General features: G+C 35.5%; 4 protein-coding genes across 12 annotated transcripts; 2 read left to right on the top strand and 2 right to left on the bottom strand.

The window, feature by feature from the left end:
* The first annotated feature begins 2795 nt into the window (after positions 1-2795).
* Positions 2796-11696, top strand: LOC126698235 (general transcription and DNA repair factor IIH subunit TFB4-like). 2 transcript variants are annotated; one of them, XM_050395332.1, is made up of 11 exons: positions 2796-3012; positions 3086-3174; positions 3246-3525; positions 3654-3700; positions 4452-4489; positions 4591-4636; positions 6479-6532; positions 6645-6713; positions 9500-9576; positions 10293-10388; positions 11209-11696. In XM_050395332.1, the coding sequence occupies exons 1-11, from the start codon at positions 2982-2984 to the stop codon at positions 11351-11353; spliced, it is 972 nt and encodes a 323-aa protein (XP_050251289.1). In that variant the 5' UTR covers positions 2796-2981; the 3' UTR covers positions 11354-11696. The 2 variants fall into 2 exon arrangements, with proteins under 2 accessions (XP_050251289.1, XP_050251290.1); XM_050395333.1 differs by having other exon boundaries at positions 2799-3012; positions 11232-11696.
* Positions 11697-12080: 384 nt separating this feature from the next.
* Positions 12081-15789, bottom strand: LOC126698236 (uncharacterized). The gene is made up of 6 exons (XM_050395334.1): positions 15391-15789; positions 14356-14473; positions 14033-14244; positions 13925-13952; positions 13292-13400; positions 12081-12522 (listed from the first exon to the last, which is right to left on the bottom strand). The coding sequence occupies exons 1-6, from the start codon at positions 15643-15645 to the stop codon at positions 12441-12443; spliced, it is 804 nt and encodes a 267-aa protein (XP_050251291.1). The 5' UTR covers positions 15646-15789; the 3' UTR covers positions 12081-12440.
* Positions 15790-16071: 282 nt separating this feature from the next.
* LOC126698237 (uncharacterized) lies at positions 16072-20460 on the top strand. Of its 5 annotated transcripts, XM_050395335.1 has the most exons (7): positions 16072-16316; positions 17648-18681; positions 18765-18914; positions 19027-19179; positions 19275-19355; positions 19523-19617; positions 20114-20460. In XM_050395335.1, exons 6-7 carry the CDS (start codon positions 19574-19576, stop codon positions 20346-20348), a joined length of 279 nt encoding a protein of 92 aa, XP_050251292.1. In that variant the 5' UTR covers positions 16072-16316; positions 17648-18681; positions 18765-18914; positions 19027-19179; positions 19275-19355; positions 19523-19573; the 3' UTR covers positions 20349-20460. The 5 variants fall into 5 exon arrangements, with proteins under 5 accessions (XP_050251292.1, XP_050251294.1, XP_050251296.1 ...); XM_050395337.1 differs by lacking the exon at positions 16072-16316 and having other exon boundaries at positions 17335-18681; positions 19533-19617; XM_050395339.1 differs by lacking the exons at positions 16072-16316; positions 19027-19179 and having other exon boundaries at positions 17335-18681; positions 19533-19617.
* A 1516-nt stretch (positions 20461-21976) lies between these two features.
* Positions 21977-26406, bottom strand: LOC126698234 (uncharacterized). Of its 4 annotated transcripts, none has more exons than XM_050395331.1 (8): positions 26198-26403; positions 25959-26112; positions 25314-25415; positions 25042-25166; positions 23962-24248; positions 23793-23886; positions 23073-23118; positions 22366-22506 (listed from the first exon to the last, which is right to left on the bottom strand). In XM_050395331.1, exons 1-7 carry the CDS (start codon positions 26312-26314, stop codon positions 23110-23112), a joined length of 888 nt encoding a protein of 295 aa, XP_050251288.1. In that variant the 5' UTR covers positions 26315-26403; the 3' UTR covers positions 22366-22506; positions 23073-23109. The 4 variants fall into 4 exon arrangements, with proteins under 4 accessions (XP_050251285.1, XP_050251286.1, XP_050251288.1 ...); XM_050395330.1 differs by lacking the exon at positions 23073-23118 and adding an exon at positions 22961-23006; XM_050395328.1 differs by lacking the exon at positions 23073-23118 and having other exon boundaries at positions 21977-22506; positions 26198-26404.
* Positions 26407-26968: the final 562 nt, after the last annotated feature.

Below are 26968 nucleotides of genomic sequence, written 5' to 3'. Positions count from 1 at the left end.
CCGAAACCGAAATTTTCGGTTTTTAAAAGTCTCATTTGAAACCGACTGAAATAGTTGAAAATTTGTCGATTTCGGTTTATTTAAGTTTCGGTCAGTTTCGGTTCCTTATCATTTATTTTCTAAGAAAGCAAACAAAGAAAAAAAATAAACAAACCCAGAATATAAAAAAGAGAGAAGAAATTAATTAATTTAGAGCATGGATATAGCTAGCTCATACAACTACATATGCCACCAAGACAACAGGCCTCCGGAAATATTTTTAAAACAGACATACACATCTATGCACACTATTTTATCCTGGTACTCATTCACACTTATCAAGAGGCCAAAATGGTCAAATGACCATAAAATTCTAACTATATAATTAGTAGACCCAGTTTCTAAATTTTATCATTTACTAGCATCTCGAGTGTATGAGATGTGATTTTGGCCCATAAATCGAGTTTCAAAAACTCGATTTTCATGGCCTGAAGTGGCATTTGTTTCCTGCGTGGAAATCGAGTCTGTAAGACTCGATTTATAAACCAAAAAAATTTAAAAAAATTCTATGTCTCTCGTACAAGCCGAAATATCCAAAATCCAAAAAAAAAAAATTTAAGAAATCCGGAGAGACTTAGATCAGAGAAGCTGAAATACCCAATAAAAATTTAAGAAATCCAGATCAAAGGGAAAGACTCAGATCAGAGAAGCCGAAATACCCAAAAAAAATTTCAGAAATCCAGATCAGAGGGAGAGACTCAAATCATATCAGATCTCGGCTAGCACGCTGCCTGGGTCGCGCGCGGCAACGCGTGGCCCGCGACCCGGGCAGTGCACGATTTGGGCCGCGCAACCCAGGTCGCGCGCTGCCTGGGTCGCGAGTCATGCGTTGCCTTGCGCGACCCAGGCAGCGTGTGACTTGGGTGGCGCGGCCCAGATCGCACGCTGACTAGGTCGGTCGCCTTGCTCCGCGCTGCCTGGCCTGGGTCGCGCATCGCCGCGCTGCCTGGGTTATTCTCTCTTTCAGTTTTTTTTTTTTTTTTTTTTTTTTTTTTTTTCTAGGTTCTTCTCTGGGTATGTTCTAGTCTCTGAATGGTCTGGTCTTTATAAAGGTTGTAAATCGAGTATTAGAGACTTGATTTTCATGTGGTCGCCACGTGGAAAAATATGCCACATCGGACGTGATTAGACCATAAAAATCGAGTTTTTGAGAGTCAATTTATAGGCCAAAATCGAGTCTCATAGACTCAAGATGCTAGTAAATGATAAAGTTTGGAAACTGAGTCTACTAACTATATAGTTACAATTTTATGGCCATTTGGCCATTTTGGCCTTATCAAGAAGACAAACACCATAGTACAAGCAAATGTACATCAAATTATCAACCGGGAATTTGCACATGTTAGTTTTTGGTCAGACTAGATGCACAACCATTGGGATGGCTCAGGACTCAAACATGGTTAGATTATTATTCATTTTGGCTTAGATAAGCCCAGAGGAAAAATGATCAATTTGTTTATTAGAAACATAATCCCTTAAACTAGAAAAAGGGAGGGGGGGAAGGTGCATTAAAGGTGGGTAAGAAGTAGTGTCTATGTACAGATGCATCACTTGAAATTCACTAGAAATTTGTACATGTTTCATCTGTTACTCAATATGCCCGAGATTAAGGTTATAGCAAGAAAAATATTCAATGCTTTTACGTAGAAATTATAAATATGAGAAAGGTACACTCATCGGTAGATGCGTTGTTGTCCGAAGTAAAAATTATAAAATCTCCAAAAAACTAATATATGGAAGTAAAAAGATATGGTAATAAAAAAGTGGGAAGAGAAGTTAAAAAGCAGTGAAAATGGAAGAATAAAAGAGGGACAGGGTATTTCTGTAGTTATCTCATGCTTTAGGGTTTTAAAAAATTAAATAGCAAAAAAACTCAAGCCCCCCACGTGAAGGCTCAAACCTGGGATTACTAGCAAAACACAAAGTAGCGTACCACTAAGCCACTGATTAGTTATGTAATAGAGTTACGTAAATATATATATATATATATATATATATATATTCGGTCGGTTCAGTTCGGTTTCGGATAAAAAATCTAGCACCAAAACCAAAAATTTCGGCTTTTAAAAAATGAAACCAACACCGAACCGAAAATTTGGCAACAATTCGGTCGGTTTGTTCGATTCGTCGATTTTTTGCACACCCCTAGAAACAATGAATGAGGAGTATAATGAGGAGAAACAATAGATCACGTTGAAAAAAAAAAAAAAAAAAAAAAAAGAAGAGAACCTGGACCACAGTCTGATGTGAAGGTAAGATAGAGAAGAGGCAAAAAAGTGATAAGCATTTGTGAGCAAAAGACATCAGGTGGTGTATAGGTGAGAAAGTCATGAGTGTTTTACCAAAAACAAAAGAGAAAGTCATAAATGAGGTTAGTGGGAAGGGCAGTATGGTAAAAGACTTATAAGAGCACTTTTCTCTCGTAACTTTTCCTCATGAGATTTGCGGACCCGAGAGAGAAAATTTTCTCCCGGATGTTCATCCTCAATATTTTCCAAAATAATGGAAAATACTGTTTTTTACTCTATTTTTCTTTCCATCCTCCCTAACTTCCCTCAACCAAACACAGTGTTAGGGAGCAATTTTGTATTTTTGCCTGTATGTTACTAACCCAAAGTAAAATTACCAAACCACTCTTTTTATAAAAGAATATTTTTTTAAAGGTCTTGATATTATAGCGTTATTTATTTAATTGATATGTCAATTTTTTTTTTAATTATTTATACTAATATTAATTTTGTTACCTCAAACGTGAAGCAACTCTGATTCTTATCGAATTATCTTGAGTGGGAAAGGGAAAGGGAAAGGGGTTGGCAGTGGAAGTGGTGTCCGGTGGGGTGGTCTGCAGTGCAGAGAGAGAATCCCCATTTGTAGCCTCAAAGCTTCCCGCGAAATCGAAAATCAATTCCTAGCTCCTCCTACTTACTCAATCACAATCAGCCATGCCCTCCGCTCCTACAAAGCTCTACGCAGGTCTCTCTCTCTCTCTACTTTCTTCTTCTTCTTCTTCTTCTTCTTCTCATTGATGTTTTTGTTAAATTTGCAGATGACGTCAGCCTGCTAGTGGTTCTATTGGACACAAACCCTTTCTTCTGGAGCACTTCCTCTCTCCCTTTCTCCAAGTTCCTCTCTCACGTACTTTCTCTCTCTCTCTCTCTCTCTCTCTCTCTCTCTCTAAAATAATTTTGATTGGTCTTCTTCTGCAGGTGCTTTCGTTTTTGAACTCGATTCTGCTTCTCAACCAAATCAACCAAATCGTAGTGATCGCTACGGGATGCAATTCCTGCGACTACATCTACGATTCCTCTTTGTCGACCAACCCCGGCATCGAGAATGGAAAGCTCCCGGCTCTTTGCTCTGAGTTGTTGAAGAAATTGGAAGACTTTGTCACCAGGGATGAGCAATTGAATAAGCAACAGTCACAGTCTCTACCACCCACCACCACATCTTCGCTGCTATCAGGCTCCTTGTCCATGGCTCTTTGTTGTATCCTAATCCTTATAATGATGCAGCTTTTGTCAATTCTGTGTGTATAAATTAAAAAAATGTGTTGTATATACAAATACAAATACAAATACAATGGAGTGTTTTCGCTTCATTCATTCCATGAATAGATATACAGAGAGTTTTTCGTTCAGGACCACTCCATCCACATCCTCGAGTGAGTATTACTATTCATATTTTTAATTCTTACGGTTTTTGCTAAGTTGGGATGCTGATATTTATTTTGTTCATTTAACTGCCCATGTATCGTGGAGCTGTGGGATTTTGTTTTCCAATATGATATGCATGTGCTATAATAATCTTGTTATTTGACAATACAACTTTAGAAAATATGTGATATGTTAATAGCTACTACAGCCTTTTTCAGGTTTGTAAAAACTAAAAACTACAGTTATCCGTTAGTGATTCCTATAGTGTTTTTGTTATGTTTCCTTCTTTACTGCCTTTGCAAAAATTTATATAAAGATGATCCTGGTCATTGATGCACTAAAAAGTGTAATTATTGACAATGAATGCGAGCGCCATTAAAACCTTAAACAGAATTTTTTCTTTTTTGGTCCTACAAACTCTTGATTTATTACGAATGTTTACCTGTGGTGATGTTCTTGGTGATATGATACTTAAACAGCTTTTGTTATCATCCAAAGTTGACATATATTTTACCAAACTCATGTGAATTATCATCCAGATTGATTTATGTGGCTGGCCTGATCAGAGCAATTGGCAAGGCCAATTTATATATGCATGTGCATTGCTTCTGTTTCTTAGAGCCAACCTTTTTTTTTTTTTGTATTTGTATTTCTATTTTTATCTTTATTTGATGTTTCATCATTTTATCACATTCTTATAGGATTTTCATGAACTTAATGGTATATTTCTCTGGTAAAGTTACTAACATATGGGAGCAGATTTTATGTGTGCAGGGATCGTCAGATGGGCCAGAACAGTATGTTCTTTATAATCTTTGGAAGTATTTTATTATTATGTTATATTTTTTGTACTGCTTGGTTGAGCTTTTACTCTGAAAGTTTTTCTCCCCTTCTCCAGATATGTTGCAATCATGAATTCAATATTCTCAGCACAGCGTTCAATGGTATGCAGTTTAAGCTTTTAACATGTCTTATTAACAATCTCTTTACAACAATCTAATTTTTGGATTGCGAATGGCTGGATCAGTATTTGGAAATAGTCCGGTGTCTTTCATTCAATTTCCCTTCAATTCCAATGAAGGTTGAGAATGCTTCTAGGAATTCTAGTTTGATATCTTATGATGTTAACTTGTACCATAAATGGCTCTGGTTTTGGGTCCCCAAACATTTAGTATGAAAAATTGGCTATTATATGTGGAGCATATTCAGGAATAATCAAAATCAAAGTCCCTAAGTTGTTATTATTGTTTGGTTGTTAAGCATGAAAGCTATACTATGCATTTTGCTATAGATGGACAAGAATTAGGTGGCAAATGTAGTTCATTTTGCCATAGTTGTATAAAATAATTGTGATTTACCATCATATGTAAATCTTACTTTGGAATGAGAATTGTGGCTGATTACCATGCATTTGCATTTTTGCCATACTCATTAAAGAATATTTAGTTACCAAGTACCATAAATTGGCGTGTGTTCCGAGAATAATGATCGTCAATAAGAGTCGCATCCAGTTTACTATCTAACATAAGTTTGACAATCTTCTGTTTGTGCTTCAACCACCCAGGTCTTGATTGTTAAATTTCCTGTCCTTCTCCCTGCCAACATGGCATCCACTGTTTTAAACTGCTTTGTAATAAACTCCGACTCACATGAGTTCCTCAAAACACCTCGTTTTCACCAAGTTATCTAACCTCTCCTGTTAGCCTACTTTGTTTTATCCCCTTGTCAATTTTTTTGCCTTTATCCTCTTTGGATCACCTGCTTATTAATTCCCTTTCAAAAATTTCCAACTTGTGACCACCCTGTGTACTTTCTCCCTGTTTCTCTCAGGTTTTTGTTCATTTTCTTTGTAACCTGTTTGTACTTTCGACTTGGCTCTGTTGACAGTGCTGATGAATTGAACAAATTCAAGCGCTATTCAAAACCTTTAATTTTGAATGGAGCTAAGCAACCAAAATGCAAGGTTCACTACCAATGGTAGTTTATTACAAGATTTAGTTTTTTTTTTTTTTTTTTTCCTTTTCCGTAGTCATAATAGTAAGTGAAGTATCTGCAAATCTCATCTTAACGATGTGGTGAAGACTTGAATTTGATCATTATTTTGAAATGAAAAAAAATAAAATAAAAGGGCCATAAATTTGATTTAGGCATTTGAGACGGGATAATCTTGACACATAACAATGTTCTCTTGGGTCCATGTGAAATATTGGGTTTATCAAATAAGATTGTACCCCATGGTTGAGACATCCCCTATAAATATACACTTGTAATATGGCTGTGTGCACCAGGAGTCTAAAAGTCGAAAAGTGGGCCTATTGATTGTTAAACATTCAGCTTCTTTGTCTGACAATTTAGCCTTTAAAGGAAAATGTTGGTCATCATTCAGTTTTGTTAAACTGTTTTTGACATGTTCTAACACTCTGAGTGGGAAAAAACTACTATCAGCGAGTGCTGAAATGTGTCAACAACATTAGGGTATGTAATTTCATGTTTTCTCAATGCTGTGTGAGATATATGATGGCTTATTAAATTGTCTGTCTATCAAAGTAGCTCAAGCTTTGTTGAACAGGTTACTGCCATGCCAATTGGATGTCGAGTTTAGATATCTTTTTTAAACTGTATGCATACTAGTAGCATGTAGATTATGATCGCTTTAGGTACATTGGGAGAGTACAAAGGTCCTCTTATAAGATTTTTGATCCTTAACATCTTTTAATAGATTGAATTATCATTTTTGTTTTCAAGTTAAAGATGTCTCATGTGAAATCAATGTGCTCCTTTTGCAGGTTCCTATAGATTCTTGTTATATAGGTTCTAACAATTCTGCCTTCCTACAGCAGGTACTTTGTCTTTAGCACGCATTCTTAATGAATTTTTTGCCAGACATGAGTTATTATTAGCATCAGCCCTCTGTTTACTTCAGTGATTGCTTTTAATGTTTGTGAACAACAGGCTTCTTACATAACTGGTGGTGTGTATCAGAAACCCCAGCAACTGGATGGGCTCTTTCAATATCTCTCGGTAGGTTGTGTATAATTTTGGCAAAGTTCTTTCAATTTGTAGTCCTGTATCTTGTTCTCTGCTGATTGAGCTTGCTTGTCCTGTACGAACTTCATAATTTATTTTAAAATATTATGTGATATGCTTGGCAAATTTCAAGACTATTTGGACTATAACATGAAATATATAAAGGGGAAGCTCAAATTGCATTATCTTCAAGATAAACACTACAATTCTGTCTGTCCGTTGCTAAATTTTCCAATAATCTGATGAACATTTGAAAGAGCTTACTTTCCTGATTATGTATATTGCTGATTACAACTCAGAAAAGTCACTGCAAATGCAAATTAGACTCCATCAATTGGGAGGCACGACATATGACAAATATACAATGTTCTTTACAACTCTGTTACCTTGCTTATGTTGATTTTCCTGTCTATCAAAATGGGGATACACGATCTACACATCGTTAACTGGTCATAGGTTAAAATTGGCACTAGTTATAATGTTCTGTGATGCTTTGAAAAAAATTCCTTGCTTATGTTGATTTTCCTGTCTATCAAAAATCGGGGCTACATGATCTACACATGGTTAACTGGTCACAGGTTAACTTAAAATCAGCATTGGTTATAACGTTCTGTAATGCTTTGAAAAATTTTATATCTTGATGTGTATATTGTTGAGAGCATTTCAAAAGAACCATTGCATTTTCAAATAACTTGGTTCATGAAACCTGAAATAAAATCTAATACCGGTGCCGAATTAGTGAGTTTACTATCATATCACTTGGCCTGTGCATGTCTTAAGCTCAGGTTGGCCAAACTTGTGTAGCTCCAACGGGAAAGACTTGGACATGGTTTGTTCAGATTATGTTTCAAAACAGACATTGTTTCTTGTTCAATGTGGCCTGCTCTTATTTTGGTTCTTCATAGGTTGTTTGGATAACTGATATTTGAATTCTAGGTAATATCTCATATCTGGCTTAATAACAATGGGGTATGAAGCCCGCACAAGGGTGAGATCTTGAGATTTTTGTTGCTGTTGAAGGATAATGGTGTCATGACAATGAACACTCAAAAAGGGACTCGTGTTTGAGGAAACAAAAAGATAGGACCTAGGAATCACCGCCAAGTAATGAAAAAAGAAAATATAACCTACAAATCACCACCTATGGTTGATTGGAATCACTACCAAGCACTGGAAGAAAACTTCCAACCCAAGTTTTATAAATCAATTTATCAACTATTTACAATAGTGAGTCCAAGGGTTTTTTAATAAACTCTTATAGTTAGATTCAACATGGAAAGAAAATAAACTCAAAATACATAAGATATGAAAATAAAAATCAAATCCCGCTAATAGCATCAATCAGCATCAATCAACATCAATCACAATCAATCAGATCCAACAAAATCAGTTAGAATTAATATGTCCAATTCATTGTTTGCACCAACTCACCCTAGGTGGGAACCTCGTCAAGAGTAGCTCATGGTGGCACGATATGGATTGTGAACCTTGGACTGGCTGGGACTTTTTTCTTCTTCTCTCTTTTAATAGTAAAGGTGTTGGGTTGAAGAGCTTGTAGGGGTTCTTTAATGGGTTGGGTTGTAATCCTTAGAAAACCGAGTGGTGTTGTTTTAAACTTTAGAAAACCAGGTTGAAAGGCTTGGTGGTGGCAGCTGCAAGCTGGCCTCCACTGTAGGCTTTGTTGGCGCCAGCTTGTCTCAACAGCGCTTGGAGATGTTTGGGATGTGTGACGAAAAGACCCTTTGTGGTCAAAGTTGATGGCAGAGCGATGGGTTGATGACAAAGCTTCAAGCTGGTTTGGGATGTGTGACGAAAAGACCCTTTGTGGTCAAAGTTGAAGGCAGAGCGATGGGTTGATGACAGAGCTTCAAGCTGGTGGTTTGGTGAGCATGTTCATGGCTAGGGAGGTTTGGCAGCAACAGTGTGGACTGAATAAACATGGCAATCACAACTAAGGTGGCCTTGACTTGTTGTGACCAATGCCTAGGATTGGGGTTATGGCAGCAAGTTCATTCCCACTATTTGTGGCTGATTGATTGACAACATTTGGGACTATTTGGATTGCTGGTGGTGGTTGGGGTTCTGTTTGTGTTGTGATGCGGGGCGGTTGGCTGCGCTTTTCTATCAGTGCTGTGGATAGTTTGGGATTTTTATTTATTAATCTTTTCCGGATAAGTAAATAGTCCAGTGATTAAATGCAAAGGGGCACAACCCATGTACACAAGATGTATACAAAAGAGAATATTTACCCATGTGCTTAATGTACACCAACATTAAGCACACAAATTACAGCTATCAAGCATCTTGAACATATTGGCACGAGAACAGACCAAAAGCATTATTTAAGCCCTGTTAGCGTCTTATACCTCAATGATATTCTTGTACATATTAAATCAACCATGGCAACTTTTATTTTCTGCTGTTTCGGTATTTGGTTCAGAATTTATAGAACTCTTCAGATTAGAAGTGAATATTTATTGTTAGGTTCAACATAATTGATTTGGTTTGAATCAGAAAATCTAGCAAGAACTTGGTGGACCTTTAATAACTTTGAGATACTTTGCTTTTGAATACCAAACTTCATTCAGATTTTATATAAAAAGGTATTGATGAAGCTGGCTTTCTTTTGTCTTATTGAAGATCTGCCTTTACTATTAGTGATATATATTTTCTGACAATTTTGTTTGTTGCATTTGATCTCTTGGGCCTGTCATATATATATGATTATCCTTTTTCCTATTATGTCACTCTTTCTAACTTTTGTTTGTTGTTTCATGCAGACGGTTTTTGCAACTGATTTGCATTCTCGAACCTTCCTACAGCTTCCTAAGTCTGTTGGTGTTGACTTCCGTGCCTCGTAAGTCAAAACTCTTAGTCTTTCATCTGTGTCTCTTTATGTTGTTGTTTCATGACCTCTGTTCTTCAGGATTTTTACTTTTTGAAATACCAAAGTCACAGCTTTATGTTTTATTGCTGATCTACTCTATATACTGGTGAAGGGAGCTGCATCAATTACTGTTTTTTAGCAACTGTGATTATCCCTTGAATATACTGCCTGCGCTACAACTGACCTTAATTTGATAAATTATTGTGTGGGGGGGGGGGGGTGGGGGGGTGGGGGGGGTAGAAAATTCGAACCGATTAGAAATATATTGTTTTTATGTGCAATGAATTGATTATCTGTATTATTTTTTACATAAAGCTAAACATTAGAGGGTAGTTCTCAACTTTACTTTTGGATCTAGATTGATGATTTTGTTTGGGTGTCTAATAATAGTGGATACAGCTAACGTACTAGAATGTCACAATATGTAGTTTTGTCACAATATATCATCTTCCATAAGACCATAGGAAGTGATGAAACAACCCTTGGGTTACTAATATCAGTCATGATAGGCTGTTTTCTTAATCAAAGCAAAGCCTTCAATCTCATTTGCTATCACTTTGAAGCAGTAAAAATCTTAATTTGTTTCCCCATATGTAATATGTATTAGCAATAATTTAACATACATGCGCACTCACACACCCACCTTTCGAATTCCTTGCACCTTATTGAGATTATGAAACTTGCAGGTGCTTTTGCCATAAAAAGACAATAGACATGGGCTACATATGTTCTGTATGCTTGTCCATATTCTGTAAGCATCACAAGAAATGTTCAACCTGTGGGTGAGTAGATATACCATCTTTTAAGTTGTATTATGATGTTTATGACATGCTGCTTACAATAGTGTCACCGCTTATAATCAAACTAAACCTATTGGTAGTTGTTAGAATAATGGTTAAGTAATTAAAGTCACCATTTCCTAACAATCTAAACTTTTTGGACAATTGATAGTTTACCAGACTAAGTATAAAATCACAAAGAAACTAAAAGAATTTTTGCTATGAGGATATCCTTAATGCTATCGCAAAAGGCTATCTTTCTGATTAAGCCTGAGATATGGTCTTGAATCATCAGACTTGAGGGTTGAAGGGAGTGAGAAATCTTTTCTGCTCTCCAAATAGGATATGGGGGTTGCCAGTAGCTGGATGGTGAAGCCTATTACAGTTTGTGATGAATTTCTACGTTGAGCTTTTTTCAGGAGTTTGAGATGGGGACAGGAGAATTTGTTAGTATATTATTTAGTTAGGCCACTGTGGAACTGCATGATAAAGTAAGGTTGACAACAACATGAATGGAAAAAATACCATGACTTCATTGCAGGAAGAAATGCTTTACAACCTGAAGGTAAGTTAAAATGAATCAGTGGTTGGGTTTTTGGTGCAAACTTAGCCAAAAATAAAAGGAAAGAAAAGAGAAAACAGTCACTGTAGATTGCTACTCTTGATCTTTGGTGTCAAAAAAATAGTTCTCTAGATGAATCAAATTACTTCTGCCTTGGACATCATTAATTTGCCAAATAGTTATTCTGTAAAAAACAAACAATAATTGCTCTGCATTTCTGAGAGGTTAGTTCTATTATTGATTTGCCTCTCTTGATTATAGTTGTGGCTTTGGACATCATGCAGGTCAGTATTTGGTCAGGCCCAGACAGATGTTGCCTCTGCTTCCAATCTTAAGAGAAAGACTCCAGAATCATAATCTTACTCTTCTACAAGCAGATGTATTTTTAATTATTCATTTTTGGTGATTCATCAGAAGTAAAATGATCTGTTTTTGATGCTCTTCCATATATTACAGTTCAATTATTTGTGTTGTTGAACTGGTATGTCTGGTTCGAATTTCCTAGCAATTGGTTTTTTTCAATTGAGCTGTTTGGGAACCAGAAAATATTTGCTGAGACAATTTAGGTATACTGTATACATCACAATTTTGGCCCCTATAGCTAGTAGAGCATATCAGACTTTTGTTTTGAGATGTAGCAATGGTTAATTTTGCATTCAACAAATTGTGCTAAAAAGCTAGCGGTTGTACCAAAAGGTAACTGACAATGTTGCACCTTGTCTTTTATTTTAATCTTAGGTTTCTGACAATGTTGCACTTGTCTTTTATTTTAATCTTGGCAAGTATGTTGCCGCATATGAACATTTGTATGATTTCTACATCTTTTTTTCAATGGGTTTTTCTGAACCTTATCAATAACGCTATATTTATACTTAGTTAATGTCATTAGTGTGAGATGCAATTTATAGTTAAGGAAATGTTAGTATCAAGTTTGCAGGAGCGACTGACTTGTATTTTTTCTTTTTCTTTTTCTTTTCCTTGAGAATGACTTGTGCGTATTCATGTCAATCAAAAGGAAAAGCACAAAAATAATAAAGAGCATGAGAAATTGAGAGATGGTTGCATGGCTTTTATCTAGCCTTTACAATCATTTAGGAAAAACATCGGAAGTGGAGGAGTTGAGCAAACTTGGCTTCACAAATACAAGAAATCACATTAGAATAACTCTTGGCACGTTGCAATGTTGCTAGAAAGAAATAAATAACAGACATAATGAATTTTTATGGAAGTCAATACCTTGATGGCAATTTTTTTTTGGGGGAGGGGGGGGGGGGGGGGTGTGTGTTGCGCTAGAGATCAATTGAAACAGCAAGTCGTTGAAGGAGTACACCGGTTTCAAAGGCAAATGCTATTCACAATTATGTACAAACAAAATAACCACGGTTGACAGGAAGTGTTGAATCATAAAGTTGATTTTTCTGTACACGCGCAAGAGGCCAGCATTAATATGTCCAATTGCAATCATATAGTTCACAGCTATGGAATAGCCATATTTAGAGAGCCCTCATAACCAATTTGCTGGTTGTGTGAACGCCCAGTGCGGCAAGTTTGAACACAGCACGAGTCTTATATAACCTGCAACACAAATCCCTTGTCAATGAAGAGGTGTCACAAAGACAACACATACTCAAGTCCTTTTTGTTGAGTCAAAGGTTAAGAATTCTATTAGAACACAGCTGAAAGCTATTGTTATTAGGACACATACACAAAACCTTGCAACTTATCAAACACCGGGGCTATAAATACAGATATTTAACCTGTGGTACTAATAATAAACTTTGCCTCCTAACCACAACCTGGAATTCAGATCATGCAAGTTTCCAAGTTACACACGCACCCAGTATGGGAGGATGAAGTGCCAGTTGAACTATAGCTCATTGGTTTTAAAAGGGTCTATTCATTAAAATTTAAATGATTAAATGTAAAGATGCCATAAAAATCATATTCACTGTCTACACATTGTAATGCATTCAAACATGTAACAAAAGATGAAAGTGATCTCTTGCTCTTGGTTGATGGATTGTACAACTGTACGAAAAGGTCTTGCAAGTAACTGATTGCATACCTATAGGTACTTAGGAAGTTGGGTTGGTGTGGGTATTGGGGAAGAGGGAAGGACAGATTATTTCAGTACTTTTTTTTTTTTTTTGCTTGCCAATACTAGTCTTGTGTTTTGATCTTCCATGAAATGTGATGCATGAGATGCATCTATTGTAAAATATTTTAAATTATGTAACTACAGCTTATATGAAGTGTAATACTATAACTGCATGTTGGAATAGGATCAAAAATAACATTCACCAAAGCATCCTTACTGTATACTTAAAAAAAATATTAAACTCACCCTGCTAGAGCAAGTCCCCAGGTGGACAGGGTATAAAACAGAGTCCCAGCATGCCAAATGCCTAAAACCTTCTCCAGTTTGCTGACACCACCTACCGCCTTTGCAACAGCTGGAATTTCATAATATCACAAAGATAAGTAACACTGACAATCACTCCTGGCTCACAACACTACATGCCACGGGAGTAGCCAGAGCCAGGTCTGTCATTCACTATATCACCGAGAAAAATGCGAAATGTTCTAAGTTACCCCATCAAACTCAGAAAGTGAGTAACTTGTACACAAGGTATAAGGAACGTTTCTATGGATTTGACATTTAACTAATCCATTAATTTAATGTTGTACACAAACAAAGCACATACAAACATCTACCCAATTCATTTTCTTTTGTGGTTGTTAATAAATGCTAGAGATTCAGATAACAAAGTTGATTCCAATGAAAATCGGTTTCCTTATCCAGCAACAGAAGATGATTACAACATAAATCAGTTATTACCAAAAAAACCTTACTCACTCCCTATACTACAAAATAAAAAGGTTACAATGATAACAGATTATATGAACTTTATGAAGTTTTGGATTAAGAAATCATGATGGAAAAAGCATGCTCAAAAATTTTAGACTAAAAACTTACTTTTTTGCAACTCTTCTGGTGTCAAATTCTGTAAGCACAAGGAAGCAATTGGTTTTAGATACAATATATTAAATAGTTAAATAGCAATAGGCTTTGGTTGCCATTTACCTGAGCTTTTGGGTTTGACATAATGCACCTAGCCATAAAGTTGGCAACCCCATCCACCACGTGCTCCTCACTAACAACTACATATTTTTCATCATCAATTCCACTCCATTCCTCAACATTGCTTGGGACCATTTCATCTGTGACCCATACCCACCAACTGGGTTCTTCACCGTCAACTTTGATTAAAATTTCAGCTGAACGCATATCAGCATCTAATCAAAGAACAAACCCAAGAAACCAGTGAAAGATCAAAATTGTGTTACTTATGGTATAGATAGGATGTGGCATTGAAGTTTTCAAACCCATGAAATAAACTAAAAAACCTGTGGCCTCCTTGAAAGGAAACTCATAGCTAATTCCATTGACCGATGCTTGCTGAAGGGATTTGAGGCGAGCCAAGAAGTGTTCAGAATCCACAGTTGCTACAAGCCGAGCATACAACTGCAATTGGAAATTGAACACCGCACATCAATAAAAAATTGAATCTATCACGAGCGACCAATTTCATTACTTTTCAATATAAAGATATTTTAATTTTGAAATTTGAAATTATAACAACAACAACAACAACAACCAAGTCTTAGCTCTAGAATTGTGGTGTCGGCTAGATCCTCAATAGACTAATCAGGGTTAGCCACAAGAATTTTTTTTTTGTTATTCTATTCTATCCCAAGTTATACTCTTCATTACCACCTTAATGGACACGTCCTTTTTTACTACTTCTAATAATGTTATTTTATGTCTTCCTCTACCTTTTCAATCCCTCAACCTAAATCAAATTACTCTTCTTCATTGGTGCATTAATCGTCCTCCTCCTCTATGACCAAAACCATCATAAGTGACTCTTTCTCATCTATTCATCAATAGGGGCCACCCCTATATTTATGCAAATTTCCTCATTTCGAATCTTATTTTTCCTTGAATTTTGTACCTATCCATCTTAACAGTCTCAATTCAACGACACTCATTTTTATGGATATGTTGCTTCTTAGCAGCCAAAATAATATAGCATAACTAGTCTTATGGCAAACTTATTAAATTTTCCCTCTAACTTAGTAGGCTTGAAATGATAAAGCCCAAAAATAAAACAAGTAGGAAGCAAAATTTAACAATGAATTTGGTAAGTCTTTAATGAAAAAAGCCAAAGACAACTAATTACATTTGATAAAATATTGGACCTTGGAAAAAGACAAGTAAAGGTGAAGGAAGCTAATTTCGTAATCAAATTATCAACTTCCTCCAATTCCATAAAAACCCACACGAGGAATTCCACAAAATTCAACATCAAACGATGAAAACACACAAAATATACACACAACTAAAGAAATCAATCAAGCTTGAAAAGAACAAAGACGTACATCTGGAGGGCAATCATGTGATAAAGAAGGGGATTCAGAGAGGTTCTGAAGGAGCTTGAGATTCTGCTCCAGCAAGTTCTTGAGACGCCGATTCTCCGATCGCAGAGACTCCAATTCTTCGTCTGGAGTTGCGGTGTTCTGTTCCTGGTGTTCGTGTTCGTGTTGGTGGTGGTGGGTTTTTTCCAAGGCCATCCAGGCCACGTCGGCAACCTCTATGACCGTCTTCGCCACCTCCACTGCGCCGTGGGCTCTCATGGTTGTGAGCGAAACCTTGGAACCTTAATCTAATCTATCGTTGTTGGGAAGATTGGTGAGGTTGTCGTTTGCGTGTTGGTAATGGTAATGGGAATGGGAATGGGAATGGACCGTGGTTCTTAAAAACTTTTCTTTTTCACATAGAGGACAAAAAACGATGTGGGTATTTGTATTTTTTTTAATTAAAAAAAAAAAAAAAAAAAAAAAAAAAAAAAAAAAAACTAAACGCCCACGTTTTGTTGTTGTTGATGTTCAACCACCCCCAAAAAAAAAATTTCAACAACCAGTCCAATACAACTTCAAATAAAACAAAAATATTTGTCCACATTCAGCCAGCCCAAAATCCTTAATCATACAAAATTCTTCTCCTCTAACCTAAAGGCACTTCCAGCCCAGCCCAACCCCAAATCTGAAATATCTAATCCTAATCAAACAAAACAAACTCTTCAATCATCACCTCACGCTTCTGCCTAAATTCCTAGTCTTCACGCAGTCATGCCTCTGCGCTCTGCTTGACGGCCTCAATTCATGCTACCTGAATTCCCAGTCCTCACGTCATGTGGTCACACCTCTTTGGCTCGCCATGACGTTGTAGCTCCACTAGCCACTGACCTGACCTATCCTTCATCGCTCAACCTCAAATCCTAAAGCCCTCACCTCAATTCCTCAAGGTATCTCATTCAATCATTCTCATCTCAGTTCTCTCTCTCTTTTTCTAGAACTGAACTAAATACTAAATAGCATAATAGAAATATCAAGTATGTGTATATGATATTTTTTGCTAGTAAAGCAATTTATATTTATTTGACTTTATCTTTTTGTGTTTATTGTTATTGGATTCTTTATTCTTGACCCACTAACTCTTTGACTCAGCCTTTTCGGTTTTTGTGTTGTTTGTCTCTTGAGTGGGTCCAGGTGAGGTGAGGGCCATGAGACTGTGTAAGAATGAATTTTCTATGATAATTTATTATCTCTCTCTTCCATGTTAGTTTACCATTTTTTGAATTGATTTTTTTATTTATTTATTGAAATTAGATGCCAAATAATGAGCAAATGACAAACAATTAATGCATTTTTTAAGAAAATGTTGTATGTCATTCAAAACTTAGGTAATCTGTAGAAACAAATGTTGATACTTCAATGTCTGATAAGCGTCCCTCCAAATGTTCAAGAATTCGATCTAAAGGGATAGACCATGATCCAGGATCACGTAAATAAATATATGAATTCTCTATCAACAAACAAGATGAGATTCGACTTGCTTATCTCATAATAGGTCCATATTAACCTAGAAACATAGAATATCCACACGGCGGACCGAAAAATTATCATTGTAGTTTTCAATTTTTGTGGTTTGAATCACATGAAAATTGGTTGAATTATATTTTAATATATCTTTACTACAACTTGGCCCCCCCCAAGTTTATAATGACATAGTTGTAAATAAATTAAAAATAGTGGACCCCACATATTTGTCTAAACTCTTTTATCTCTTCTTCATTCTTTCATCCCATTTCTAACTAACTCTGTATTTTTCTGCACTCTCTATTTAATATTCAGAATTCTTTTCAGTGGTCAAACGTTTTCATGTTAAAATTGGTAAGCCTATGAACAAAATTTATATACTACTTTCTCAATTGAATTATATTGTGTATTGTATTTTATCAACTATATATATTGTAAATTGGTAACTCTGTGACGTTTTGTGATGCGCTAAATATATGAAAGATGTTACAAAAAATTTGGTTATAAATAAAAAATTATGCCACTAATCCAAAAAAAGAAGAAGAAGAGATAACCAGCCTCCTCACACTTCAGCAACTCTATGACGTTTTGGTTAGCTTTATTATTACAGCCTCCTCACACGGGATGGGCTCTTACTCTGCATAAATAGAAATTTTAATGCTATTGAAGTTGAGTTAGATGCTAAATCGATTATTGATGTTTTGTCTACTTCAAATTGCTCTAATAGTTTGGCTTCCCCTATGGTGGATGATTGTAGGCTACTAGCTACCCAAATTCACCAGATTCGGTTTAACACATTGCTTTCGAAAAGAAAACAGGACTGCTGACAAGCTGACCAGGATAGGAGTTGCCCAAGAAAATCAGTTTAATCTTTTTAGTTGTCCACCTGTGGATGTTGTTGATGTTTTCTTAGCTGAGTTTACTGGTTTGTATTTAAACGGGAAGTGTCCTAAGACTAAGTTTGTTCCTTAGTTTTCTTAATGGAACCCTCTTTTACCAAAAAAATGAAAAAGAAAAAAAAAAGAAAGCTGAATTTTTCATGTCAATATCTTGGGGTTCTTTTCGCTCTCTTGCCATGCACATAAGCTGAAATTATCATGTCATGTGAATTTATTGAGCTTTCTTGATGATTCATATAAAGTTCAGAGTCAAATCCACCACTTGCCCACATAAGTAATGAGAAAGGCTAGTGACACATCTTTCAATGCATATTGAAAAATCTTAAGAGTTTTCAAGCATGTTCTCATTGAAATCCTTAGGTAGTCTTCTCTTTGGCGTTAATATGAGTTAGAAACACCTATTGAGCCTAGGGGTGGCTAGAGTTTTCAACTTGAGAGAAAGAGAGAGAGAAATTTTTTCAATAACGCCCACTTGAAACTTTAAGACCCAAATGCGCTTTGAAACTTTAGGAACCAAATGGGTTTAAGACAAACTTTAGGAAGCAACAATGTATTTTTGCCTGTATATTAAAATTACCAAACCACTCTTTTATGAAGCTCAGACTCTCTCAACCTCTCGAACTCTCACAAACTCACTCTCAAACTAATAGCAACAGTAGCATTGACATCGTTGTATTTTTCTCTCTCTCTCTGTGTTTCATTTCAAAAAAAAAAAAAAAAAAAAAAAAACCAAACAAAACCAAAAGCCCATCGATCTCTCGCAATCTCTCTAGTTTTGGAGATGAAGAATTTGGAAGTGAGGAGTTCACAACGCGTCTGAGTCGCGGTTAGTATCAGGCCAGATGACAGTACAGATTGCATTTCAGTGGTTCATGGTGAACCTCTGCCTCAGGTACTTGATTTTTTAAAAATTAGTTTTAATCGAATTTGATGATATGTGTATGATTGAGCTCGAAATTTGGTGTTCAAAATTAGGTGCAAATTGGTTTGGAGTCCTTCACCTTCGATTATGTTTATGGTGGTAGTACTAGCTTGCCTGCTTCTACATTATACGATGATTGTGTTTCTCCTCTTGTGGATGCTCTATTCCGTGGTTATAATGCCACTGTTATTGCATATGGCCAGGTATAACTTTTTATTTTATCTTATAGAGTTAGAACACTCGAAAATATGTTTTGATACATTTGAAAATATGTTTTGATACATTGCTGAGTTTACTTTGTTTGCGTTTTTTAAGATGGGATCGGGGAAGACGTACACCATGGGGATTAACTGTTCAGGGGAGGGAAGTAATGTAGGAGTCATACCTAAAGTAATGGAAGACATATTCCAAAGAGTCAAAGTGAGGAAAGATTCAATAGAATTTGTGATTAGAGTCTCATTTATTGGGGTAAAAGAAATACTTCTAGTTAGCTTGTTTCGTTTTGTTTTCTTTCGCCTCACTACTTGAGTTTATTTGCTTGATGTAGTATGATGTGATGACAGGTACTCAAGGATGAAGTGTATGATTTACTAGTTCCAAATTTGCATCCAAGGGATCCCATACAAATTAGAGAAATCAATGGAGTAAGAACACTTGTTGGGTATTGCTTAAAAGCTTTCACAAATAAAATTATCTTTGCTTTTCTACATTCACTTCAAATTGTCATAATTCACAATCAAAACAAACACACACACACAGTCAATTTTACATATGCTATACATTTTAATGGTTGATCTTAATTACATGAAAGAATGAAACAGGTTGAAGTGGACCAATAAGTAGAAGTAGCTGAGAGTGAGAAATGTCAGGCCAAGAGAAGCATCTTGAGGACTGCTCAGTCTCCAAGTCAGTGTGTCTATATACATACATATATATATATATATATATATATTATATTCGTTTTTATCTTTCTTGCTATGTTATTGTGTTAAACCAAGAGTACAGTGAAATGGGTGTGTTTGTGTGATTAAAAGTTTGATATCTTGAACCTCCTTCATCCTCACCTCCTAGTCCTACCTTTCTAACTTTAAATGGCCAATTGGCATAATAATTTTCTGGAGTTAGCTTTGTGCTTCTCATTTCGATTGCTTTGCTAGTTTCATCCATCTATTACTTTAAGGGAAGAAAAACTAGAAATTCTATCAAAATGTTTTTTTCCCAACCCTTGCTATCCTTTATTTATGAAATGAAAAGCAAAAAACCATTATCTTGTTTTCATTTTATGGGGTCATATCTCAGGTGTTTGCTTGACATGGTAGATAAATGTCCTTTTCTATTTTTAATATATTGAGTGTTATAAATAAAAATGTGATGGTTGTTACTGACTGTCAAATGTTCGCAGCGCTCTGGGCACATGGGTATTTTCAGTAGCAGGGGCTTTGCTAGCAATTCCAGTGGGTATAAAACGGAAATCTCTAGCACCCCTTGTGTTCTTCGGCACAACTGGTACGATGCTTGATATTATCATGGGAATCACTGCCTGCGAAAGAGAACATGCAGAACGCCAGATGCAGCTGTTAGAAGCTCAAAATTCTGCAGCTGATGCTTCTCTTGCTGAGACTGGAGCAGAGTCTTGATGTCAAGCTTATAGTCAGATGCCTCATGTTTGGAAGCTTTCAGTTTGTTTCAACTTGCTTTGCTGTAAAAGATGAATATTTCTTTGATAAGTGAAAAAAATTTCTTTTCCTATGATTTCTATGTTCACTTGTTCATTGCATTAAAAATCACTCTAGAATTGTTGGCGGTAAACTCCAACTAATCAGCTGCAAAACTATTCAGCTAATAATACTTAAGTTTTTGTGTCACTTTATGTTGATTTATTTGGAGACGGGAGAAAGGGCCTGGTTTGTTTAGCTGAGAATATGCTTCTGCAGGTGATCTCTACACATTTAGTTCACCATGAAAAATCTCTAAATCACTTGAAAAATAAGTGGATTTGTTGGGTTAAAATAGATCACCAATAAATCAAAGAGGCACTAATAAATCACCAAATAACTAATATGCAGTAGAAAATAAATAACTCGGTGATTAGTTGATGAATCAGGAAAATCTCTTGTAAGACAAAAATCTCATCGGGTGAATTTAATGCTATTACTCTAAGAATCCATTAATTAATAATCAAGCGGTAATAAGTATGAGGAATTTTACCATTACCCTGGCCTATCCTAAAATACTGACTTACAGTTGAACTTTCGCTTCAATACCCAAATAAACTTGATCTTGTAACAGACTTCTTTGCTTTGCACAAATCTCCAATTTGTAACTATTCTATTGCACGGATCCTAGTACATGACTAATTTTAGCAACTTAATTGATTGTTGTTGGTTGTAATACCAATTAAACTTGATCTTGTAGCAGACTTCTTTGCTTTGCACAAATCTCCAATCTGTAACTATTCCTTTGCACAGATCCTAGTATGTGACTAAGTTTAGCAACTTAATTGATTGTTGTTGGTTGTAAAGTTCTTTACTTTATAAACGATGAAGATTAGGAAGTACTTGGTTACAAAACCCTAAGACCAACAAATGCAGTAGCTTCACATAGAGTATATGAGTTTTAGGTTTCTGTTTCCATACTTGATGACTTTTAAAATAAGCCTTATATATATGAATAGGGTTATAGAGAGAGAAACCATAATCATTTAAATCATCCTGGGCCGAAATTCAAATTTGAGAATTTTGAATTTGTAGTTCTCGACAAATTGAGCTTGTGTCAAGACTTAATGAAACGGCTTTTCTTCACTTATTTCTTGAATCAATCTTCATGTTTTTAATGATACCACTTGATGTCTCTAAGTAGCATACTTCTTGATATATTAAACTCAACTTAGATCTACCCAATTACAAGTAAAGTTTTCGTCAAAGAATAAGCTAATACATAAAAAAAATGACCCTACTAGGACTTGCAAGTTATTTAGTTACAAATAAACGTAAAGTTGACCATCTTACATTTCATGATAACTATAATTTGCTTTAAGTGAGCTGTATACATTGACTAAAGATCTCCGAGTACTGCCCTGTGATCATATTTTAATTTGGAAGAGGAGGTCATTGAAATGCTTAGTTGCCAAGTTGACCACTTATATTTACAATGATTTTTACTCGCTTAAAGAGAGCATTGGCTAAACATCTCCAAGTACTTCCCTGTGTTCATATTCTTAATCTGTCGAGGTAATTAAACTCATCTGTCGCATGACTCGCACGTGTATGTTATAATGGATTTTTTTGAACGGTTATCCATATAAGAAGATACTGTAACATAAATTCCACAGATTCCAGGAATGAAATGTACTTTGGATCATTTTGCTCTGAAGCATGGCATCGACATGGAAACCATTTGAAACCTCCCATTTTCCCTATCTAAGCTGGCATTTACAGTGACTTCAAACTTCAAAGGACTGTTCTTTCCTTGTTGTAGCAACAATTTTAGAAAAAATAACCAAATGAAATACAGGTTCATCTTTTTGTCACAACTTTGTTTTCCCTTCCCTTTGAGACTCATCTCTGGATCTGATGAAAAAGAACCTGGAAATCCAGCAGCAGCTTTGGGGTGATTTGAGACTCTAGTGCAAAAATGCCTGTCCTTGTGAACATCTTTTGGATCAGGCTGCCAATCGTGCTTTTCCTCTCTATAGCATAAGTAGACCCTTTCAGCCCTAATGTTTCCAAACAAGACTTCTGCAGCCTTGTTCCTGACAAGTAAGGGCAAGTATTCTGATTCATCCCATACATACAACTGCAGTTGAATGCAAAGATTAGCTTAACACGTTGAAAACATATAAGAACATGCAAAAACTAACAGAATCTAAAGTAGTTACCAATCGCAAGATGATTAATGTTGATAATGAATAAGAATCTAAAATAAAATTATTATAAGTTCATTTGGATGTTCGTTCAGTTTTTGTTAATGAGATATATATTTTATCCAGCCTCTGCAATGATTTCCTTTCTGAAACAGTGACAGGAGGACAATTTAATTTACAAATAAAAGGAATCCGCAACCACATAAAAGGTCCCCCTATCAAATCCTTTGGTGGATGATTGATTAGCCATTGTTGAGTTTTTCTAATAAGATATAAACCACCATTAAGGTCCATCTCCATGAAAGCTTTGGCTTTCTAAGTCACCAGATTGTTGAGATTTCATACACTGTATTCCATGGTTTTTTGGGGGGGTAATTTCACACCCACCTAGTGAAAATGCCATTTGAGTTTGAGTTTATTGGTTTCAAGTACTCTGAAAAGGACAAAATGTAATAACATTAGGATTGGGCATCAAACCAGAAATTCATTTCACACCCACCTAGTGAAAATGCCATTTGAGTTTGAGTTTATTGGTTTCAAGTACTCTGAAAAGGACAAAATGTAATAACATTAGGATTGGGCATCAAACCAGAAATTCTGCCTGCACACTAGTTTATCAGGCAATCTTCATCCTATCAGTAATAATAAATTAGTCTGTCCATTGTTTATATTCATAGAAATGGTGCAAGTCCATTTTTTTAAAACATATTTTAGAAGGTTTTAGGTTCAAAAATCATTCGTCTTCTATAACAAGTGATGGTTGATCCCATCCTTTTCTGCTTGGCATACACCTTATATTTCAAGAATTAGGTATCCATATGAGAAATACAAGCTCGTACTTTTGTTGGCTTTGTATTCTGCAGTTCTCCAATAGATAATATATTAATATCAATTAGTCCTTGTCTAGCTCTACTGAATGAATCCAGAATGATTAGTACTTCCCTTTTCATCATTTCAGTGTTTTTTTTTTTTGGGCTTTTTTCCGAGTTTTTCATCATTTTAATTAAAGCATGTGAATGACTGCTAAATGATGTTGGTCATGTGAAAATGACCATATACTCTGAAGAAACATTGGAGAATTGAAGTCAGAGCAAAGAATAATCGCGGGTAACCTCAGTGAACACATGGTTTTCCATCAAGGAAAAAAGGTGTGGAACTTTATTGTTTTAATGAGGAAAATAATATGTAAATCAAAATCATACAAGAACGAAAACCATACCATAAGGGGCCTATATATCAAGCTCACTGCATGAAGGCGGTTTGAACTTTCTGAGCAATATCGTGGAATGGAATTTTGTTCAAACATGGACTTGCTACAATGAAAGGCAAAAGATATTCAATGTTATAGATTGCCACTGCAACAAAGCATAAAATATAATGTTTTATACCTGTACTCCAAATCCAAAGGGGAACCACAAAGCTGGCAGCCTGTGCAAATGAGATCCTCTACTAAACTAGTGTCTCCTGTTTTATATAATCTCCTGCTGATAAACATCTTTTCCTTCTCGGAATCACCCAGAGGTTTCTGAGTAAATGGCAGAAAAATTTCACCAACCGATGCATGGAAAACTGCCTTGCAGGAGTTGGATAGATGAGTTACTTCGGAAAGGGAATAACAGTCCCTAGATTTCATCTCTTCCAGCACTTTCCAGTTTCTTAAAAAATGCCCCTTTTTCTGCAAAAGTTGTTATCAGTAATTTCCTCCAAAGAGTTAAATGATGCAGTCTAACATGAAGGCCAGACAAGAACTGAAGATGCAGATATGATTGAATATTGAAAAACCAACACAAACAAACAACCCATTTATCACCCAGGGTCACAAGCAATAGAAAAGCAATGAGAACACTTGGGGGCATCAAAGCTTTATAAGCATAAGCATATCATATATGGTAATATAATTCTCCAAATGAAAGTAGTATCTGTCAATTGCAGAAATGCTACTGATATCCCACACAGTTTTGAGCTTAACACAAACTGTGAGATATTTTATCAGGGTAAGAATGTATCTTCATGCAGGAATCTGTGGTTACCTAGAAAACCAAAATGGGTTCAAAATATGATATCATAAGATGCATAATATATACCACAGAGTAAACATGAAATCAAGAAGCCAAAGGCAGAACATGTGACTTTACTCACTGTTCATTTTATGTGAATTAGAGTGACCAGTGGGACTACAAAAAGAAGCCAAGTATAGACAACAGAACCACAAAGTGAAGAAGCATTTACCAAAAAACAAAGTAGCAACGATGGCCAAATTTATATGCATGCAATAAAATGACTTGGACACAACTCAACACAGATTCATAACCACCAAAAAAGAAGAAGATAACATTTTCCACAAATTGATTCATTTAAAAGAAAATTGCATCCATGCTCCATAAGCAACAGATTCCTATTATTAGCCACATTAATAGATTATATCGAATTTGAAAATAGAGGTAAACATAAAAGGGTAAATAGAATACTTGATCACTGTGCAAGTTAAGATTGCAAAGAGTGGATCCAGACCGCTGTAACCATTCTATTACTCTCGTAAGCTTTTCCTTTGTTGTTGTCCCAACTCGGCAATTTGCTATTAAATCATCAACGCCTACAAATATAAACATAATATTTTACATGTCTTTCTTTTAATCTCAATTAACTTAATACTAATTACATGCTGATTCCTAGCTGTAAAGATCTAAAATCAGTTGAAATTTAAGTAGAAGAATAACATATCGTAGTAGTAGTGCTATACCCTTTGACAAAAGTGATTCATGAGGGTGGATTAAACATTGCAACGATGAGCATTGGACAGTTCTGGCCTCAACAAAATCTCCAAATTTTGCAATCTTTACATCTGAGTTCAAAAAAAGATGTTAAAAAGGTAAACTTAATAATATTATTTAACAGAACTCTAACAGTAGATTATGTCAGAAATCAAACCAAATTTTAAAACCGAAATAACACGTTCAACAGAATGCATTCTGAAGTAGAAGAATCCAATGTGAGTAATTGTATCCTAGAGATAATGTAAAATAGAATTAGATATTTCAGTGCAGCGCAGCCCTTTGGAGAAAATGGAAATGTAGAATCTATTAAGCTTTTAAAAACATCAAGCTTTTTATGGTCTTTGATCCTGAAAAAGTTGTAAATAAAATAAAGCTGGAATTTCTACCCAACCAAAAAGAAAAGAAAAATGTGATATTGTGCATGATGAAGTGGTCTTACTTTTGGAGCTGAGTATTATGAATGAGTCACTTTAACAGTTAACACCAAAAATTGTAATAATTAAATTGGGGCACGTTAGAAACTAATTTGGATATAATTTATTTATTTATTTATAATGAGTAATGAAACAAATGTTGCAATCTTAAAAAGCAAATTAGAGTATAGAACTGACTTTGTAACAAAATGACATCACCAGGTGTAGATAATTGCATTTGCTTGTGCCATAGGGAGACAGGAAAAAATGGTCGTGTGTTGTCACCCACTTGAATTTCTGTCCTTATTACCTGATCTCCTCCTCCTCCTCCTCCGCCTTTTGATAACTTGTACTGCGTTAATTGCAATACCAAAATTCAATTAATAAACTATCAGACAAACAAAAAATGAATAACATCCAAATGAATAACATTCGACCTGAACAGTAGGAGTTGATCGGTGAACGAAAACGAGGAGCTGAACGAAATCGCCCACGTGGAGAGAGGCTTCGGTGAGATCGATGAGGGGTCCGTACCATCCTATTGCTGATGTCATCTCTCTCTTCCCACTTACTTTCTTACTTATTATTAGGTTTACTGTAGAGAGTAGAGTAGAGACTATCAGACTAGAGACAGTGAGAGACTTTCCACCCTTTTTGGCGCCTTTAATTTGAGGATTTTTTTTTTTTTAAACCGTTGTTTTTTATATTTTGAAAACAACCTATATAATTTTTTGTTTGATAGTATTGTAGATAATAAAAAGATAAAAATCTAAAAAAAATTAGTCGGAAACTTACAAGAGACCTGCAAATGGTAGGGAAAAAAAAGTATTGAACCTGATTTCATTGTGATAAATGGCTAGGATTTAAAGTGTTAGTAGAGAGAGAGAGGGGGTTTAATTACACAGTGCACTTGCATATTGTAATTACGTCGAATCTCAATAATAAATAAATAAATAAAAAAGCAATAAATTGACTTATAATTAAAATGCAAATAAACAGTAGCACACTCAATTTATGGATTAGCTCAATCCACCTTCCTCGAATCACCCTCTAGCTTATTGCTTCTCTCTTTCTCTCTCTCTCCTTAAAAATATAATTAAAAACAAAAAACAAAAACTTATCACTTAAATATTATTTTTTTTCTTTACAACCTATGAATAGTAAGGTTGTATATATGCAACCTTATTATTCATAGGTTGCAATTTTTT

This window comes from Quercus robur, chromosome 9 (genome assembly GCF_932294415.1).
Source record: "Quercus robur chromosome 9, dhQueRobu3.1, whole genome shotgun sequence".
In the NCBI taxonomy this organism is placed as follows: domain Eukaryota; kingdom Viridiplantae; phylum Streptophyta; class Magnoliopsida; order Fagales; family Fagaceae; genus Quercus; species Quercus robur.
This window is presented reverse-complemented; position numbering and strand designations above follow the sequence as displayed.

Coding starts and splice junctions, on each gene's coding strand:
- LOC126698235 (XM_050395332.1), top strand. CDS start 2,982: ATGCCCTCCGCTCCTACAAAGCTCTACGCAG. Junction 4,490..4,590: donor TCGTCAGATGGGCCAGAACA/GTATGTTCTTTA, acceptor CCCCTTCTCCAG/ATATGTTGCAATCATGAATT. Junction 9,577..10,292: donor GGTGTTGACTTCCGTGCCTC/GTAAGTCAAAAC, acceptor TGAAACTTGCAG/GTGCTTTTGCCATAAAAAGA.
- LOC126698236 (XM_050395334.1), bottom strand. CDS start 15,645: ATGAGAGCCCACGGCGCAGTGGAGGTGGCGAAGACGGTCATAGAGGTT. Junction 13,953..14,032: donor TGTCAAACCCAAAAGCTCAG/GTAAATGGCAAC, acceptor TTGTGCTTACAG/AATTTGACACCAGAAGAGTT. Junction 13,401..13,924: donor ACCAGAAGAGTTGCAAAAAA/GTAAGTTTTTAG, acceptor ATGAAATTCCAG/CTGTTGCAAAGGCGGTAGGT.
- LOC126698237 (XM_050395335.1), top strand. CDS start 19,574: ATGTCAGGCCAAGAGAAGCATCTTGAGGACTGCTCAGTCTCCAA. Junction 19,618..20,113: donor GAGGACTGCTCAGTCTCCAA/GTCAGTGTGTCT, acceptor AAATGTTCGCAG/CGCTCTGGGCACATGGGTAT.
- LOC126698234 (XM_050395328.1), bottom strand. CDS start 26,314: ATGACATCAGCAATAGGATGGTACGGACCCCTCATCGATCTCACCGAA. Junction 24,249..25,041: donor TTAACTTGCACAGTGATCAA/GTATTCTATTTA, acceptor CAACTTTTGCAG/AAAAAGGGGCATTTTTTAAG. Junction 22,507..23,792: donor TGATATATAGGCCCCTTATG/GTATGGTTTTCG, acceptor ATTCAACTGCAG/TTGTATGTATGGGATGAATC.